Below are 19548 nucleotides of genomic sequence, written 5' to 3'. Positions count from 1 at the left end.
GGTAAGAGATGTATTTTGATCGATTTCTATACTCTGTGCTCAGGTTTATACATTACTTTTCCAATATTCAGCTAATTATTTTCAGGTACCAAGCAACATAGTGAACTCTGAGAGTTCAATCTAAGAGTATGAAGCTTTTCATAACAAGCCTGAAACCAAAACTATGAAAGAAAATAAGAAGAACATTTCAACAGAGGGGATTATGAAATAATCAATTACTTATCCTTTGCCTCAAGACTAAAGTTTGTGAAAGCCAAACTAGAACACCTGATTTTTTGATTTTTAAAAAATAAGCTTTGTGGCCAAATCAAAATCTTGAAGTTAGAATTAATTTGCATTAACTTTCCTTTGAGCTAGTAATTGGGCAAGCAAGTTTACCTTCAAAAGTGTCCTTCAGCTCTCTATATTGGACAAACAGGCCAAACCTTACGCCAAAGGATAAACGGACATAAATCTGACATCAGGAATCACAAGACAGAGAAACCAGCAGGAGAACACTTCAATCTCCCAGGACATTCTATACAAGATCTCAAAGTAGCTGTTCTATTACAAAGGAATTTCAGAAATAGACTGGAAAGAGAAGCTGCTGAATTGCAACTTATTACCAAACTTAAAACCATGGAGAGACCTGGTCTGAACAAAGACATTGGATTCTTATCTCATTATACATGACAAAGCCATTTTTCACCTTCTCACCCCTTGCTTTTTCATGTAAGACCTATTGCAGTTACAGATAGGTAGCCGTGTTGGTCTGCCATAGTCAAAACAAAATAAAAAAAAATCCTTCCAGTAGCACCTTAAAGACCAACTAAGTTAGTTCTTGGTATGAGCTTTCGTGTGCATGCACACTTCTTCAGATACACTGAAACAGAAGTCACCAGACCCTTCTATATAGTGAGAAGGTGGGGAGGGGTATTACTCAGAAGGGTGGTGGGAATGGGTGATTGGCAGATAGCTGTGATGAGCCTGTTGACGACTCTTAACGACTGCAATAGGTCTTACAGGAAAAAGCAAGGGGTGAGAAGGTGAAAAATGGCTTTGTCATGTATAATGAGATAAGAATCCAATGTCTTTGTTCAGACCAGGTCTCTCCATGGTTTTAAGTTTGGTAATAAGTTGCAATTCAGCAGCTTCTCTTTCCAGTCTATTTCTGAAATTCCTTTGTAATAGAACAGCTACTTTGAGATCTTGTATAGAATGTCCTGGAAGATTGAAGTGTTCTCCTACTGGTTTCTCTGTCTTGTGATTCCTGATGTCAGATTTATGTTCGTTTATTCTTTGGCGTAAGGTTTGGCCTGTTTGTCCAATATAGAGAGCTGAAGGACACTGTTGGCATTTGATGGCATACACAATGTATTGCAGTCGTTAAGAGTCGTCAACAGGCTCATCACAGCTATCTGCCAATCACCCATTCCCACCACCCTTCTGAGTAATACCCCTCCCTACCTTCTCACTATATAGAAGGGTCTGGTGACTTCTGTTTCAGTGTATCTGAAGAAGTGTGCATGCACACGAAAGCTCATACCAAAAACTAACTTAGTTGGTCTTTAAGGTGCTACTGGAAGGAATTTTTTATTTTGTTTTGTGTTTAAATGAAAACAGAAAACAGTTCTGCTCTCCTTAACACAATCCAACTGCAAAAAGACAAAGTTAAGGTAATATCCTCAATGGTGAGTTTACAAACATGAAAATAATTATTTCATATTCCATGTGTCATATATACTACATACCAGTGTTAAGAAAGCATTCCTATATTCTGTATATAGTCCAAATGCAACATTTAAAAAAAGGGGTTCACTCCTTAGATGAATCAACCACATGTATTTTAGCAACTTCCTCTTCTGTGGCCAAACATTTGTAACCAAACATAATTACATATAGATTACAGTGTGTAGCACCCCAAGGGGGGGGTCTCTTTAAAATCAGTATGTTATAAAATATTATCACTCACCAATGCCCCTCTAGATGATTCCCCAACCATTTGGAGGAGATTTAGGAGCAGGAGCTGCAGCTGGAGAGGGCAGAAATTGCTATCAATTGTTTCCCCTCCTTTCACTAACAGATTCTCTCCATCAGCAGATAGACCCAATGGATACGACCCAATGAGCATATTTAGCTACTGCACAAACTAGCAAACAAGACTACTGAAACTAAATCCCACTAAAGAATCAAACAAGCCTTTCAAAGTATTGGCGAATATAATATATATGAAAATGGATAACATAAAACTACCCCGTCTTTTGAAAAACATAATATTAATCCAATAGTAATCCAATCTGGGGGTTGCCAGCACATGGACAAGGGTCAGGCTATCTCGGTCCAGAGATGGCCATATATTCACATGTAGCTGAAAAATAAAGGGTTTGTTTGTTTTTGCAGAACTAGCATTTCCACCCACTGATATTTATGTAGAAGTGTCTTGTTCTATACAAATCCATGCAAACAATGCGCTGCCAAGTTATCATTGCTAAATGATATATTTGTACTGTAAAGGTTTTCCCCTTGCTAAATCTGTATTTAGCTTGTATATCTGGCTTCATTTTCAATGTTATGTAATCACCTAATACAATATGGGTAGCGTGCGAATGATTTTGCTTAATAATACTACTAAAAATAAAATAAGACACATCTCAGGGAGAAAGCAGAGAAATAAGTGAAGCTAATAGGCTCTTCTAACTAAGACACTGTGGCTTGATATAGGAACTGCTCCTAGCTAGAAAAGAAAGAGCAAATATGAAAGCATCCAACATAAGTCTGGAGTAGTTTTGACGCTGAACTTGGCTAGATCCTCTCACTTATCTTTGGGGTCTGTTTGTTTCTTGCTGCTATTGTTTTAAAGAAAAGTATAAGGATTCTGAAGCACAATGGACTTCCATTTTTTATGAAATGGACCGGGGGGGGGGGGGAATCTCATTATTGTGAAACTTTTTTTTACTGAAAGCCTGCCAAGCAAGAGTCAAAAATTTGCAATGAAACGAACACTGCAATACCAAGCCAAGACAATGGCATCTCTGTCAGACATCCTGACAGTTTAAAGGCAACAATATAACGATGCAGCAAGACCCCTGACAGTACAGCGACATATTCTCTCAGATCGTCACATCATAATGCCGTGTTATTGCACAGCCATCACAGCTGTCAGACACTTGAGAATGTTTCGTCGGTCAAAGTTTGAAATAGAGGAGCAAACAGAATTGAAGCTTGCAGGGAACATGTTAAAAAAACAACAAGAAGAAAACAAAAACAACCCGTTTCAACATGATGGTTTTCTTCCATAAAGCCACACTTTTAAAAAAAGCAGCACACAAAACAAATAGACATAGTGAGGTTGTAGGCCAAGCCTGCCCCAACCTGGTACTCTCCAAAATGTTTTGGTGTGTAACTCATTACTGACCGCTGGCCATGCTGGCTGGGGCTTATGGGGTCTCACAAGATCAGGAAAGCACCAGGCTGCAGAAGGCTGGTATGGGCTCTTACTCTGATACTAACCAGATGCAGCAAAGAGATTTAGCAGTGAATGATTTCTCATCGATGGCACGAGCGGACTAATGAATCCAATTGTAGCCATTAAAAGATAAAATGGCTGCATTCAGACATAATAAGAATAGGCCTAGCTTCCCACCCAGGCTTCCACACTTCCCTCTCCTGACACAGCTGCAAGGAGAAGATTGGAAGCTTCCGCTTCATTTTAAGTTAACTGCAATTTCTTCTGGTTAATATTAACTATGGTTAGTGGAAAAGCAAGCCACCTTCATAAACTACGGTTTGAAATTGGATGGAAAAAGAGCTGGGGGAAAAACAACGGATTTCCATTGACCAGTGAAACCCCAACAATAACATGGCTATCCATGCCTGAAGACAAGAGCACTTTACAGCTGAGCCATCTGGTTCTTCCTCTCCTCCCTCTCCAAGCTTACTAAATTTTGATGCATTTTTCAGCGAACCAAATTCAATCTGAATTGATAAAAAGAAATAAATAGCTGTGTTTCATAATAGTAATGTCTACGTAGCTGAGGACCTTATTGGAGGCGCTTGAAACAGTTATTGCATCTGCTGAGATTGTTGTGTCAGTGTGCTGTGGAAGATAGTGCCACAGTTTGCAGATACACTGGGCAGTTGGCAAAATAAATCAGAGTTGTGGAAGAGTGATTCAAGTGTGGTAGAATCTGAATACAGAAGAGCAGTATTGCTAAGAAACAACAGGACAAATACAGGATAAATACAGACTGTGAGTAACATTGTGTGTACACCACTTCTCAGTGGTTGGAGGGCATTGGATGCAAAGCAAATGGGGGTGTATAGACAACTCTTGTCTAACTCTTTGGAGTGCTAAGACTAGTTAAAATGGCCAAAATATTGAGAACTCTCACACTCACAACATAATCAAAGGCACATTCTTTCCAAGAATTTTATGTCACGGAGAACTGCGACTGAGCCAGAAACCCACCATCCAAAGGGCACATCCTAAATTACCAGGTCTAAATCTTAAATTGCATGACTTCTGCAAGAACAATCAATTCATTAGGACTTCTCAAGCCCAATCAAATGGCCTGTTTAAAATTTGGTCCAACTACTAAGCACTCTTGCCTAATGCCCCCCCCCCTACAAATCCCATCACAAAATAGCTTCCCTTGAAGGTTTATTACTCATTGCTAAGTATATAGATGCTGGCAGCCCAACAGTTTCCTTTCCTCACAGGAACTTGGCATGTGAACAGGGTTTTTTTGCCAATTGTTTTATTGATTTTTATATGAGGGAAAGTAACCCAATGCACTGCATGCTGCCCACAAATAATAAAATTATTAATACTTTGAACTTCAGTGGGTATGTTGGTCCCAACTTCAAAGTGCTTTAAAAACAAAATTAATTAAATCTCACACTGCAGCCCAACCCTAAAACAATCAATAGGTCATTAAGACATTATTGTTTTATACTAAGCTGCTTATTTCACTCAGAAAGATGACAAATGCTTGGCAAATATCCATAAAAAAGATGATCTTGCCCTCGGATAATACTTTATGTTCCTTTTGTAGGTAAATACAATCAAGCTAAGTGCACTGTTCTTTCTAAATGACCTTGTTAAGCACACAAAACTTATTCAGATCCTAACCAAGCTGAAAAGCTCAAGTTATAAGTTCAAATATTTTTGAAGGAGACTTGAGGGGGAAAGGAATGTAACTGTAAACATGGCATAAACTTCATAATACTCAATAACACATAAGACACAGCATCATTTCTTTTGAAAGCCTACCGTAAGCATCAAAGGAACAACTAATGTTCACATTTTTAGTTTCACAGAGCTATCACAATTTATATATTTTCAAAAGGGTCAAAACCAAACCACAGTGGTGAGAAATGTTGAATGATTGACACACAGAATGCACATTCTGGCTCTGTAGATGCACTACAAAGAGGGAGGGGAAGCTCTGCAGATATAGAGTGGAGTGAATAATTGTACTGATAGTAAGGCAGAAGGGAAATAAATGACAATATAATATGCTTATAGAATCAGAGATAGAAGTAATTCCCTACAAAATGCAATTCTGGAAAACACACATTATTTTTCCCCCAAAATAAATAAGTTTTGTTTATATTATTGGATGCAACACACATGTGGATTTGCTGCATATCCAGCACTATAAACAAAGCTAATTCATTTTGCAAAAAGGTCTGGAAAGAAAATGGCAGAGGGAGTATACAGAGGGCAGAAAATTGCACCATCTGTCAAGTCCCTACTCGCTGGAAGCCCTTCCAATATCCTACTTGGTTTCTATGCCTTGCACAAAAGTTACCTGACATTTTTTTTAAATAAACAGAGTCCTGGAAAGCTACTTTTTAAAAGAAGTGGAAATGTTAACATTTTAGAAAGGACGCATGAGGAGTAACCTAGAATGTAGGACACAACTAGTGTTGTGGCTACAACTACAGCCATAGCTATGTCTCTTTTGAGTTGCCTTGCGAAACCTAGAGCTCTGCCCTTGAGCAGTTCCCCATCAGACTCTCGCAAACCACTTGAAAATTGCGAGGAGTTGTGGTGGACTATTTAATAAACTTTTTTTGTTCTACAAATAAAAGCACATACATATCTCATATTTGAGCAAACACCATCTGGCCTTTCTAATGTGATGTGCCCCTTTCCTTGTGAGCAAAGTTCTACGTTCCACTTTGGACTTAAGCTGATTTTACTATATCAGATTAATTATTATTTTTTGCAGAATGTTCAAATATCCCATTTTCAAACTATCCTGCACAGATAAACACTACATTGTTGTTGTTGTTGGCTGTGGTGGTGTTGTTGTTATTTACTGTTTTTGAGTCTGGGTGAGTTTCATATTGGCAGTGACAATGGTGGAAGCGAGTCTCATGAATGTAGAATCAGTTCTACTATAACCAGGGGTATGATCTGGGGACCACAAGGCAATTACAATCTGATTTTGGTTGTTTTTTACCTGCTCTAGACACTTGGGAGTCAGAAAATATATTTTAATGGTCCTCACACATGCAGAGCTACATATTCATTCTTTTGTTGTGTTTAAACCATGACAAATTCCTTCAAGTTTTATTTCCATTGCTGGTGAACCACAGTATTGTGGGCATGACCTAACAGCTTGCAAAATTAGAGCATCTGAGGCAGAAGGTGGTTAAGAGGCCAGTCTTCATAACCCTTTCAAATCTCAGAATATCTGGTGGTCAGGAAAGGGGGTGGTCCTTATCTAGAAGGTAGCACATGGGGTGGGAGGGGGGTGTCTCTCCCCTCCTGTGTGACTGAAACACAGTCTAGTAGCTGGATGCTACATACAGTACTGTATCTCACAAATAATCTTATTCAGCCCTAAGGGGAAAAAATGCCATTAGAATGGTTTTATGGGATTTTTCTCATGTAGCTTTCCGTGGTAGAAAAATAGATTTAAACTGCAGAATGTCTTCAACTAGGTTACTTCAACATCTTCCAACTGCTACCGGTTATCGCAATGGTTATGCGTCACCAGATATGCTTTAGCTACACCACAGTCTTCACAGTAAAACCCTTATATCCTACTGATACAAGATAATTTGGAAAGGTCCCCCTCCCCAGCCACTAAAGAACAAATAATAAACCTCTCACCATTTCCTTGTTTCTTGGTCTGATACAGGAACACATCTCAGGCCAGCTCCTACCACCATGAGGGATGATGTCAGCAACATAGTTACCCTGAGGCCTAAACGGGAAAGAATAGCAATTTTACAAGGCGTATCCAAACATGTGACATAAAAAGTAGCAATTACAAAAGTAACCCTCCTTTTGAGGAAGTGCATCTTACAGGATATGTAAAACAAACATAGACAGATATTAACAGAGTAAGAACTTTTAAAAACAGTGCTAATGTTTGCATGCTTAACTAAAATTTCAGCTGACACTCCTATCCAGACTTAAACACCCAAGGCACCTAAATAAACAGCCTTCTCCAATCATTTTGAAAGAGAGGGCAGCTCTACATAGGCATGTCTTCTACACAGAGATGTTACTGAAAGCGGAGGGGAAGCTGTGGTAAGGGGTCAGAGCTCTGTATGCACATCAGACCTGCCACAGCTGCAAGGAATTACTGGACAGGTAATTCACGTGCCAAATCTGAATGATTTATCTAGTCTCATGTATAAAAAGGAGAAGTGGATGCATATCATTTCCTTTCCTGAAATAGTTAACGTTTTCCCTTCCTGTTTGTTTTTCAAAGTGGAGTCTTAAATCTAATCCTGAAATAAATATGGCTTCTACATTGGAAGAATTTGCTTATTTGCGATACTGCAAAAAAAGCAGCAAAGACTGCATTGTTCAGGTCCAATTGCCAGTTGCTGCATCCAGCGTTTTTAAAATACTACATTGGCATTTAATAGATGTTTATATCTTCTCTACATGTGTGCTATTGAAGAATAACATGTGGTCGGATAAAGATCTTTATTAAGACTGCTATAACTTCATATGAATAAATATACTAATATATTCCTTATGACAGAATTCCTGTTGCTGATCCAGAGAGCGGATACATACACACTGTAGCAGATACAGATCCCAGACAACAGGGAACAAAGTATTAGGAATGGAGCCCAATATTAAGCCCTCAAGAAAAAGTATTTATATGTTTCGGCCAGTTTTGAGTTTTGCAGAATGTTCTATTGTCATAATCAAGAGATTTCTTCTTCCTCAGAGGAATCACTTGTTTAATACTACATGTCTTTCTTCTGAATATTCTGTTGGCTGTTTTAGGCTGAGTTCACACATAGTCTCCATTACCAATTTATTACTAGCAAAATGCCTTTCATGAAACTGACTGTGTGGACTGTAAGAGGTAAGAATGTAAGCTCCCTTGAGAGTCCCGAGTCCCATGATGCTGGGAACTGATTTTTATAGATGCAGTACACAATTAACTTATTTATTATATTTAATGTTGAGTTCACATGATAAAAATGTGAAAATTGTTTGCCAGCTCACCATTGACAAGCACATATTTTTCCTGCAAGACCTCCTACCAGACTTCACACTGCTCAGACTTCACATGGATTGAAGGACTGAAAAGTGACAATATGCCTCCCTGCTTTGCAATCCTTTTAGAGACAGTGCAATGCCTTGCACCTTCCCCCTCTCCTTTCTCTAAGCACAGAAGAGATATTGCAAACTTCACATTGAATAAGTGAAATCTCTTGCTACTTTCTGAGCCTCTCAGAAGACCAGAAGAAAAAAAAAAAGAACCACAGCTTGAAGCTGTCCAGGGAAAGGCTGGTTCTTGTAGTGCAGCACTCAGTGTGACATCACAATCAAGATCCTGCTCCCCATCTTTAGCACAAATTTTAACTGGCTACCAAGCCTGTACAAAATTTATGGATCGTAGATAAGAGACTCATGGATCAGGGTCAAATGATGGATTCAACTATTTTTCCAGGTGCAGCGCTTTAGCGCAAACCATTTGGTTTTTGAGCTACAAATTATAATGCAATATTCTGAAGGGCTTTGAATAGTGCTCACGATTTCTCCGACCTTTTGTATCTTCTTAATATGCACGTATTCCTAGGAAATTATCTATAGTTAAAGAATAATGCCATACACATCAAGAACTGCCAAGAAGAGAAAAAATCTTCTTTTAAAAATGTCAAGCAGGTAGCTTGATTAAGGTGATAAAGCATAAAGGTCACAGAGGGCTGGCTGGAGATGCTGCACTAATATTACACTCTATAAAGGGTGGCTGCATTACAGCAGAAGGTCTTGAGAGCAAATAACGGACCAAACAGAAATGCAAAAATAAGATTATCTTTGTAAAATTATAACTTTACTTTTTTCCAACAGCAAGTTTACAATTTGAACTTAAAATATTTGATGTGGTGGCCTAAATTTTAGGAGCTTCATCTGGTCCATTGTGAGTGTAACACCCACATAGTACTCACTTAGTCTCAATGGAGCCCTGTTTCCCACCCACCATCTACCTGTAAATGCATAAAAAGTGTGTAAATGCAGCACTATGGAACTTCAGAGTAAATAGGAAATCTCTGCATTTTCTCCATATTCACATCTAGCTCTCCCTCTGGATACTGTCAACTGTGCTCAATATGGGCAATGTACCCACAGTGGACTGGATCATGCCCAATTCTGGAGTAAAAGACACATAACACACAAATATGTATGATGAGGCACTCATGTCATTTTTTAAAAATTAAAATAAACCGATGGAGGTGGAGCTTTGGGTGGCTTCCCACCATCCAGGATTCTAAATGCAGGTAAATACATCTTTAACTCCATGTGGGAACAGCTAGGAGACCCAAGTCAAAAGAGCAGGTAGGGAAGGGTTAAACATCCCTTCCCACACTACTTCCATCAAATCCTCCCACAAAAAGAGTCTGTGTCTTTCTTTAAATAGTGGGATCAAGCTTCTATGCAATTTTGCACAACATATAGCTAGCTCCTCAAAAGCCATATGCATGTTTGTGTACCATGTTTTGTTGCATCAACAGTTCATCTCACTGTGTTGAGGGGAAAGATGATAACCATCTTCAAATATCTAAAGGGCTGTCATGTATATGTTAAGAGAACCTACAACTATACAAATGCAAAAACATTTACTGGCACTGGTACTTGTCTTGTTCATCAACCAAACATCAGCAGCCTTTGGATATACAGTGGTACCTCAGGTTACATGCGCTTCAGATTACACACTCCGCTAACCCAGCAATAGTGCTTCAGGTTAAGAACTTTGCTTCAGGATAAGAACAGAAATCGGGGTCCAGCGGCACGGCAGCAGCAGGAGGCCCCATTAGCTAAAGTGGTGCTTCAGGTTAAGAACAGTTTGAGGTTAAGAACGGACCTCCGGAACAAATTAAGTACTTAACTTGAGGTACCACTGTACTAATCATAGTGGAGACCTGCAGCCTATAAAACACGCAGTAAGTCTGTTGAAAGATTAGCTCCTAGACTACAAATTTATATGCATGGATAATGAAGACAGAATTAAGCAGCACGACCAAAATGCTAAATTCAGAACAACTTTTATTATTTTCAATAAAATCTATTATCTATTTTAAGTTTTAATATCCTGCTTCTCAGCTGCACAGAACATCAATAAATTTTCAGTAGCTTATTCAATCTGACAGTACCATGAACATGCCCACTGAGTAATGAAAATGCGGTATCTCCCTTAAGAAACAGACAGTGCCTTGGAGAAAGCAAGATGGCACACTGGGTGGCATGGTGAATTGAGGAAACAAGTGAAGCAACCACACCAAAACACCCTATTTTTACATTTGCTGCTAGTTACATCTAGTACATCTGGTACACCTAGTTACTTCACTTCTGCTTTTGTTTCTTTCTCTCATAATGTGACAATTTGCCACTGCAAACAACTCAGACTGAGTCACTATGGGCTGGAAAGGAGATGCTCCTTGAAGGTTTATTGAAACATAAATAATCCCCTCCTTCAAAATACTCATAGTTTCAATTTGCAACTACTCTTCAAATCTCTCTCTTGAGCACAGTCCAAGACATCTTTCCTTCAAGCTCGCTGGCACGGTCATTAGATGAAAAGCAGAGCTGGTACATCTAGTTTAGCATCCAGTTCTTGCAGTAACCAACCGGATGACTACAGGATGCTCACAAAAATGTCCTAAGTGTAACAGCGCTTTCCCCACTTGCGATTCCTAACAAATGGTACACAGAGGCAGAACACTGCCATCATGACTAACAGCCACTATCCTCCATGAATGCCCAATTCTCATTGCCACCACTACTTTTGGGGAGAGTGAATCCTAGTGTTTAATTTAACACTGTGTGAAGAAGTATTTCTTTTGTCTGTCCTGAGTCTTCCAACACTCAGAAGACCTTAAGGCTGGCAAATAAAGGGAGTATGAACTGCTGTATCTAAAGCAGGTTTGTAAACTCTAACAGAGAGAACTTTTGTTAGCATTAATTATGGGTAACAGGCATGTAAACATAATGCCCTCCCTCAGGGAGGTATGCCTGACACCAACTTTGCTGTCTTTTAGACACCAGGCAAAAACATTTATGCAGGCACTTAAAACATTATGACCATCTCCAGTACTTTACACTCTTCAGTTTGTATGTTATCTGTCTGTCTTATATGTATTTATTATTTTATTTTTGACAACTCACCTGAAATCACCAATGAAAGAGTATATAAACAAACCACGGGTATGATGTCAAAGGAACGGAGATAATATCTACGCTTGCAATTATCAACAAATTAAAGGAGCTGTTCCCTAAAAGCATATATTTTACTTTCAAAACACTCTGTCCTAGATGCTGATCAGATATAGGCTCAAACATTGCAAGAGAGGAGGAAGAAAACAGAATAGTGCTCAGTTTTAGGGGTTGAGAACAGTCTTGAGGAAGCTGAAATATCAGTTAAGGAAGCTACAACTGTAAAAGAAAAGCACATGAGATTACTTCATAACATACCAGCAGCACTTCATACATTACCAATCTCTCCCCCCACCCCCACCCCGACAAATGCACACGTCTATGTGCAGTGTAATCTGGTGTGGTTCCTGAGCTGATTTTCTTTTCTACACTGCCTTCATTGCAAACAGAATATAAATATCCAAGTGAGTGATAATGAATACTTCATACCCACATGGAGTTTTTGAGTGATCAAAGCACTTCACGTAACATTCTCTCAATAATTCAAGTGTCAGAAATCTGTGGCCCTCAATATGTTGTTGGACTCCATCAGTCCCAGGCAGCATAGCTGTTGGTCAGAGCTGCAGTCTGGCAATATCTGGAGGGCCACAAATTCCCCACTTAATGCCACCAAGTGAGTTCATGGTCGAGATGAGATCCAACTGGTTGATCAGTAATGGCTAACTGATTATTTCTGTTGCTGTTGGATTTACTGATTATTTTTATTTTGCGTGATCTATCTGATACTGTGTCCTTGTGTGCACTATGTTGGTTTTTTTCTTTAAGAAAAACAGTATAGAATATTTTAAATTACATAAATTTCCCTTAGCCCGGATATTGAAACTGCTTGGGATCTGCTGGACTGGAAATCTAAACAGGTTCTGAAATAGTAACTTTCAGTACTAATCTTTAAACACATACATTATGTTCAATTCATGTAGGTCTTAATATTTCTAGTAATGATCAAGTGTTTTAGAATAAAATGCCACATTCACTAAATTTAAGGTCAAATTACTCTAGTGTATAGCTCAAAAATATCCCTCACTATTTCTGAATGGTGAGAAGCTTTGGGTCCACCAAGAGGGTTCTCAAGAACAAACTGTCGACTGAGCATATTTACTTCTCAAAATCAAGAAGTCAATCTGCTGATTATGCTGCAAAGATCCAAGAAATTGAGCTACTATTTATGGTACCATTATTAAATCCTAAAGGATGGGAATTGGAGATATCTCAATTTATCCTTCTTCCAATTAGTTTCTATTCTTGTCATCAATAGATAATTTGTATGTTGGGCTTCATGGTACTGCATTTCCCCTCAAAAATTGATTTTAAAATGTGTTTAATACTCCTGTGCAAAATAAAATCCCTTGAATTTCCTTATTAGTATGATTGCCCTAGAGCTAATTGATTGTACCTAAATTGAATATTCTCAGCTTACCAAATACTCAAGACCTGGAGCAGTGTTTCCCAAATTTGGGTCTCCAGCTGTTTTTTGATAACTCCCATCATCCCTAGCTAGCAGAACCAGCACTCAGGGATTATGGGAATTGTAGTCCAAAAACAGCTGGAGACCCAAGTTTGGGAAACACTGACCTAAAGGATTATCCCACACCTCGTATATCCAATCAATCACTGTACTCTGCAGGAAAGGTCTGTTCCAAACTATATAGGAATTGGGCTGTTAGTGGCTCGTACCCTTTAGAATTCCCTCTCATTAAGTACTAGCTAGGTGCCATCTCTGTGGTCTTTTCAGTGCCAAATGAAGGCCTAACCCTTTCAGAAGCATTTTGAGATATTTCCCGGTCTAAATCTGTTTTTAGAAGTTTTAATTGTTCTCTGTGTTCATTAAAGGTAGACTGCACCCTGTATCTGCAAAAATGTGCTCTCTCAATCAGCATGGAGCTATTTGAGTATCTCCCCATAGTAACATAAAAAGAAAAGTATTTTTTAATGCCACAGCCTGTAAATGCAACATAAAATTGCAAAACCAAGATGTCAAGCTACCTTCAGCACAGAAGAGACACTAATACTTAGCATTTAACTGCTTCGTTAATTACTTCATAAGAAACCCTCAATCTCATTTCCTTCAAGATTTGCTAAATTAAGTAAATTAATGTCTTCCACAAAATTTGATGTAATCCATTACATAACATTTCCACGTCCATGTGGAGTTATTTAACTTTATTTATTTAACATTTAATTTTAAAATGCTGCGATTCATTCAAAGCCTTCGGGATATGGAATGACAAGACATTCAAATGTTATAAAGATTAATTAACAGTAATCAAAAAAGTATTTTTGCTACCCCTGCACTTTCAGCATAACTGCTAGCATTTTATTCATCCTTTTCATAACAAAGTTCATGTTTTTTCTTATGCTAGGCATGACAGGGCACAAACTTCCTTAATTTTATTGACATATTTTAGATCTAACCTATTAAACCCCTTCCAGGGTTATTGTTTGTGTGTTTTTTTGCTGCTGCCTTCTTGAAGAGCAGCTGTAGGCCATTACTACTAAGTTTATCCGAGTGTATATTGATAAATATTTATAAGTTGCATTTTACTGTCATAGACTGAACCACTTTCTAATTTTCTCAACTTTAGTTGCATTATTTCTGTGCTCTAAGCTCCAACTCCTCCCCTAAATTCCTCATACTCCCTTATTATATGAGCAATACAATGTGAACTAATATCTAAACACTATCAGTGCAAGTTTAACTTCATGTGCTCACATTTATCTATCAATGCACAACTGACTGTTTCTGAAACTACTTGAACACTAAAGCACAATGACAAATCTGTTGAATGTTTTGGGTTCACATAACTGGTCTGGCCAACTTTTGTCAACCACCAGAAAGAGAGATGCTTTTATGCTGAAAGATTTAGGACTCCTGAAAGACTTAAAAGATCTTTAATGTATAGTGATAACTATGAGAACCTTTCAGTGATGAGGTCATGCAGTGAAATGGACAGTAGATAAATTCAGGGCAGGCAAAACGAATTTCTTCTTCACCCAATAATTGCTATTCCTTGTGATGGTTATAAGCTTTGAAAGCTTTTTAAAATAGAGGATTAGACAAATTCAGCTGACATAAAAAAAAAGAAATGAAGTCCCAATGCTTATAGGCAATTTAACTCTGATCACTAGGGGTAAACAGCACGATATGGCTGTAGCATAGTGTCCTGTCTGCAAGCACTCCAACAGTATGTGACTGACTTGTTCCAGCAACACCACTTTTATGTTCTTAATCCAAGTTTCTTTTAAAAATATATTTACATATACTTATTCATAGAGCTGTCTGCTTGTGAATCTTCTTCTTTATGAAAACTACAATGAATGCTAGACAATATACTAGACATATAGACATCAATTTTGTCCTAGATGGTTCACTTTTGTTCCCTTTAAACAGCAGGTTTTTTTTCCTGAATTGTGATTAGGGAGAACATTAAGGGGAAACTAAAGAAAGTTGAGAAGGTACACAAAACCTTCTAGGGAAAGAGGACACAAAAAGAATGGATGTAGTCATGAGTTTCTGTTCCAGCAGATTAAATTACCTGCTCCAAAGGTGAAATAACTGCGGCCATATTGATGAAGCATTCTGGGGACAACTGATTTTCTTCCCAAGTTGTAGTAGGAATATTTTCAGCATTCATTTACAACAGAATATATTCAAACTCTCCATAACAATGGGCATTTCTGATGCAAAAGGCAGAACTAGAGGCTCAGCCAGAGTTAGAAACTTAGATATATAAGCTAGTCACCAAATGGCACCTTAAACCAAGGTTATGGTCACTACAACAGAATGTCTAGGCACGTTGCTGTGGTGTCTTTTGCACTGAAATTTATTATTATCGTTATTGGTATACATTTCATTTCTATACAGCTTTATATTTTAAAGAAAAGATCTCAAAACAGTTAACACCACATTAAAACATCAATTGAAGCAATCCAGAATAAAACAAAATCAAGCTTCAAGGGAACTATTTCAGATTCTTCTCTAAGTGACATTCTGTTTTCCCAAATTTATTTACCAACAATTTATAGAGCTGCCCCATAGCAGAAGTACTCTAGGAAGCCAGTGTGGTGTACAGTGGTACCTTGGGTTAAGTACTTAGTTCGTTCTGGAGGTTCGTTCTTAACCTGAAACTGTTCTTAACCTGAAGCACCACTTTAGCTAATGGGGCCTCCTGCTGCCGCTGCACCACTGGAGCACAATTTCTGTTCTCATCCTGAAGCAAAGTTCTTAACCCGAGGTACTATTTCTGGGTTAGTGGAGTCTGTAACCTGAAGCATATGTAACCTGAACCGTATGTAACCTGAGATACCACTGTACTGGTTAAGAGTGTCAGGGGTTCTGTTCCCAGCTGCTGCACATGTCACTAGGTGGCGCGTGAATGGGAATTCCTCTGACCCTTTCAGTGCCAAAGATGGCATGTATGTCAGTGGAAGCGCATGTGCTGACTGTGCGCAAGTGGGGAGACACATGTAATCCTTGGAGAAAAATGTGGGGCATATATGCAATAAATAAGATATTTTGCTCACCTGCTTAAGAAAGCTGGAGGGGACAGCCAAATGGAAATGTCAGTAGCCAACTTGGCATCCAGAGATCTCCACATGGCCACAGTTGGCCACGTGCCAGTCGCAAAATGCACCTGGCAAATTTTGAACACTGGGCTCAGAATGAAGACACCTGAGCATAGCATGATTGTGCTCCTTCCACAACTACAGGCAGCAAGATATTCCAAAAGAGCAGCACTCAACCAAGGTATGCTTCCCTTGGACAAAGGTTGCAGAATACATATGTTGCTATAATAAACGTGTTTTATTTACAAATATACAGGTAGGGGGTTCAATTTAAACACTCCAACAAACCTCATCCATGCTCCCATATTAGATTTCTAAAGACAGTTAGCATCCCCCAAAATGCTGTGAGCTTTGGGCCCCAAAATCAGCTCTGTATGTAACTCTCTTCCTTTAGTCCCACTGGAAAAAAACCTCAAACCTATTCCTCCTTACACAGAGAGACACCTTGAAAGTCTAAAGTGGGAAGCCTGCTCTACATGTGAGGTTTTACCGTGTGACTTAGAACACTGCACAATCAGGGTTCTAGATTGCATAATTGGGCTGTGTATGTTGGCCTATATACCACTCAATACAACATGGAGGGGAGTGGTACCAGGAGACAGCGATGTAATGCAGGGAGATGGTGTGGATGACAATGAACATGAGTAATAAACAGGTTTTGAGGTTGGGGTATTCTGTCCTGAATTGGGGAGAGTGAAAGAGGGCTGACTGTGAGGCCATCAGCTTTGAGTGAGAAGAGTCAGGACACTTTCTGCATCCCACTGATTCATCCACTTCCCATATCTCATAAATATCCCAACCCCATCCATTGTAACTCTGTTGTGCAATGTAAAATCCTGCGCTCCATAAACAGGCAGGTTAACCTGCCAAGTTTTCTGTTACTCACCATTACTCACCTTTTCTTTTGTACAAAAAATGTGGTCCGTACATACACACTTGCAAATGCACATACAAACACCATTCTAGGAGCAAGGAACAAGAATGACGAACAGCATCCTTATTTCACTAACCGTTTCCTCAAGTCTACACCTTTAAGTCACTGAACCAGCAAAGTAGCTCATAGAATCTGGTTTCAACCAATGTGATCTACTCTGACACAGCATTAAAATATGATTGTTAAGCAGCAATGACCACAGATCCAAAGAGCTACTGTAAGCACAACAAAAGGCCCGTGAAAGTTCAGAAGGAATTCTTAACTTTGCTATGAGTCCTAGAAGACCTGCTCCCTGCCCTGCAGGCCCTTTTCTACCTGGGCTGGAAGGGTGCAGGCCTGACTGACTCCAGCTACAAAAGCTGAGGCTGCAAAGCTGAGGCTGCTGAACAGACACTGGGGCCAGGGTATTGTTTTTTGGGGGGTGGGGGGTTAGATTGTTGCTGTGGTGTTATTTTTTTGTTTGTTTATTTTAGATCTTATGATTTCCGTGGAAATTATTTGATTTGGTTGCGTATTTTTTGTTTTATTTATTATGACTCCTTTTGCTACGTTGAAATTATGTGGGGGGTATTCCATGTTGCTATCCACCTTGAACATAGAATATCAGCACACCTGCTAAACAAGTAATACATTAGATGGGGAAGCAGGTCTGTACAGTATTTTAAGAAGCAGATATTCAGTAAAGTGAGCAGCTTGAGACACATCGCTTCCCTCTAGAAACTTTTTATCTTGTGGGAAATACAGTGGTACCTTGGGCTAGGTACTTAATTCGTTCCGGAGGTCCGTTCTTAACCTGAAACTGCTCTTAACCTGAAGCACCACTTTAGCTAATGGGGCCTCCTGCTGCTGCCGCGCCGCCGGAGCATGATTTCTGTTCTCATCCTGAAGCAAAGTTCTTAATCCAAAGCACTATTTCTGGGTTAGCGGAGTGGAGTCTGTAACCTGGAGCGTATGTAACCCGAGGTACCACCGTATGGGCTCTTTGGTGAGGAAAGACAGAGAAACTCAATAAATTAAGTAAATAACAGCATGGGACGTGGTCAAAAACGTGAACTTCAGCCCTTCTTCTAGGTACTACCCCTGTCTCTAACTAAAGCGGACTCTAATCCATGAAAGCTTCTGCCACAAATTGTTCCCCTTTTAAGACTCAGTTGTTTCTACCTAGTAGGGTTGTTGTACCGCTGCCCCCCTGCCCATCCCTTTGGGTATTTCCCCAGATATTTAGGTGGGGTGGGAGCACTAAAAGCAGCAGGCCCCGCTCCAGCCAGCCAGCCCGCCCTCCTCTTTCCCTTACCCTTCTTGTCCATGAGCCACATGAAGAAGAAGCAGGGCACGAAGCCGATGGGCCCCCAGAAGACGAGCAGGGCGATGTCCAGCTTGGAGAAGGGGAAGGCCTGGCGGGCCGAGTTCTGGATGGGGCCCCAGGTGTTCCACACCAGGCCCTGCGCGAAGCCCAGCAGCGAGAAGAGCAGCAGCACCAGCCAGCGCCGCCCGTACACGCGGCCGGGCAGCGGAGGCGGCGGCACGCGCGGAGGCGCCGCGGGGACCAGCCCTGGGCTGCGGGGAGCAGCCGCCCGCGAGGCCGCCGCCGTCCTCCGGGGCTGGCCATGCGCAGGGTAGTGCTGGGGCAGCGCCGCGGGCGCCGGCGGAGGCTGCAAGAGGGGCTCCCGCTCCTCGGGGCTGCTCCAGTCCGAGCCCATCGCCTCAGGGAAGGAGACCGCCCGCCGCCCGCTTGCCTGTCGCCTGCCTGCCTAGCCGGCCGGCCGGCGTCCTAACGTAACCCCACTTCAGCGGCGTTTGCAGTAACGCAGGCAGAAGGCAGCAGCCCGGGCAGCCGCATGCGCGATTCAGCCGGGCCTCACCCGACGCCGAAGCGCCTCTCGGCACCAGGCAGCGCATAGAGAGCGGAAAAGAATAGAGCGGCGAATGGTTGCTTGTCTTGCACACGGAACTTCCTGCTTCCAGCCCGGGCGCGGTTTCACGTGGGAATGAAGCCCACCATAAGCGCTTGCACCTGAGTGAGGATGTGTGTCAGGTTAAGACGCTGGCGGTCCTGTGCTTATTATAATACCCGGAGCAGACCCACTGAAATTGCTGGCCTTTAACCTAAAGCAACGTACATTGAATTCGGCGGGTCTCCTCTGAGGAGGGCTAACGTTGGGACACAGCCCTACGCTGCGGGCGTTTTCAAGGGCAGAAGCGACGGCTGTCCATTGAAGACGAAAGGGAGGGAAATGCAGGATTTGGGTGTCGCCGGGAGTGAGCGGCATGTCAACACGCACGCAGAAGATTAGTAGCGAAAACACGAGTTTATGGTCTAACGCGTGCCTTGTTTTGAGGCGGAGGCAATGTGATTGGTCTGAGTTTAATGTTT

The 19548-nt window shown here is 40.6% G+C and overlaps 1 protein-coding gene across 2 annotated transcripts in view; it reads right to left on the bottom strand.

The window, feature by feature from the left end:
• The window catches only part of SLC49A4 (solute carrier family 49 member 4), a 68548-nt gene extending 49102 nt beyond the window's left edge, over positions 1 to 19446 (bottom strand). For both annotated transcript variants that reach the window (XR_014159011.1, XM_081872393.1), the window contains exons 1-2: positions 18469 to 19446; positions 7106 to 7199 (exon numbers count right to left, since the gene is read on the bottom strand). Coding sequence is in view for 1 of the 2 variants with exons in the window: in XM_081872393.1 (XP_081728519.1) it covers positions 7106 to 7199; positions 18469 to 18874 (500 nt within the window). In the remaining variant the exon portion in view is untranslated. The remainder of the gene's footprint in view (positions 1 to 7105; positions 7200 to 18468) is intronic.
• Positions 19447 to 19548: the final 102 nt, after the last annotated feature.

Source organism: Podarcis erhardii (genome assembly GCF_964252035.2).
Source record: "Podarcis erhardii genome assembly, chromosome: 1".
In the NCBI taxonomy this organism is placed as follows: Eukaryota; Metazoa; Chordata; class Lepidosauria; order Squamata; family Lacertidae; genus Podarcis; species Podarcis erhardii.
This window is presented reverse-complemented; position numbering and strand designations above follow the sequence as displayed.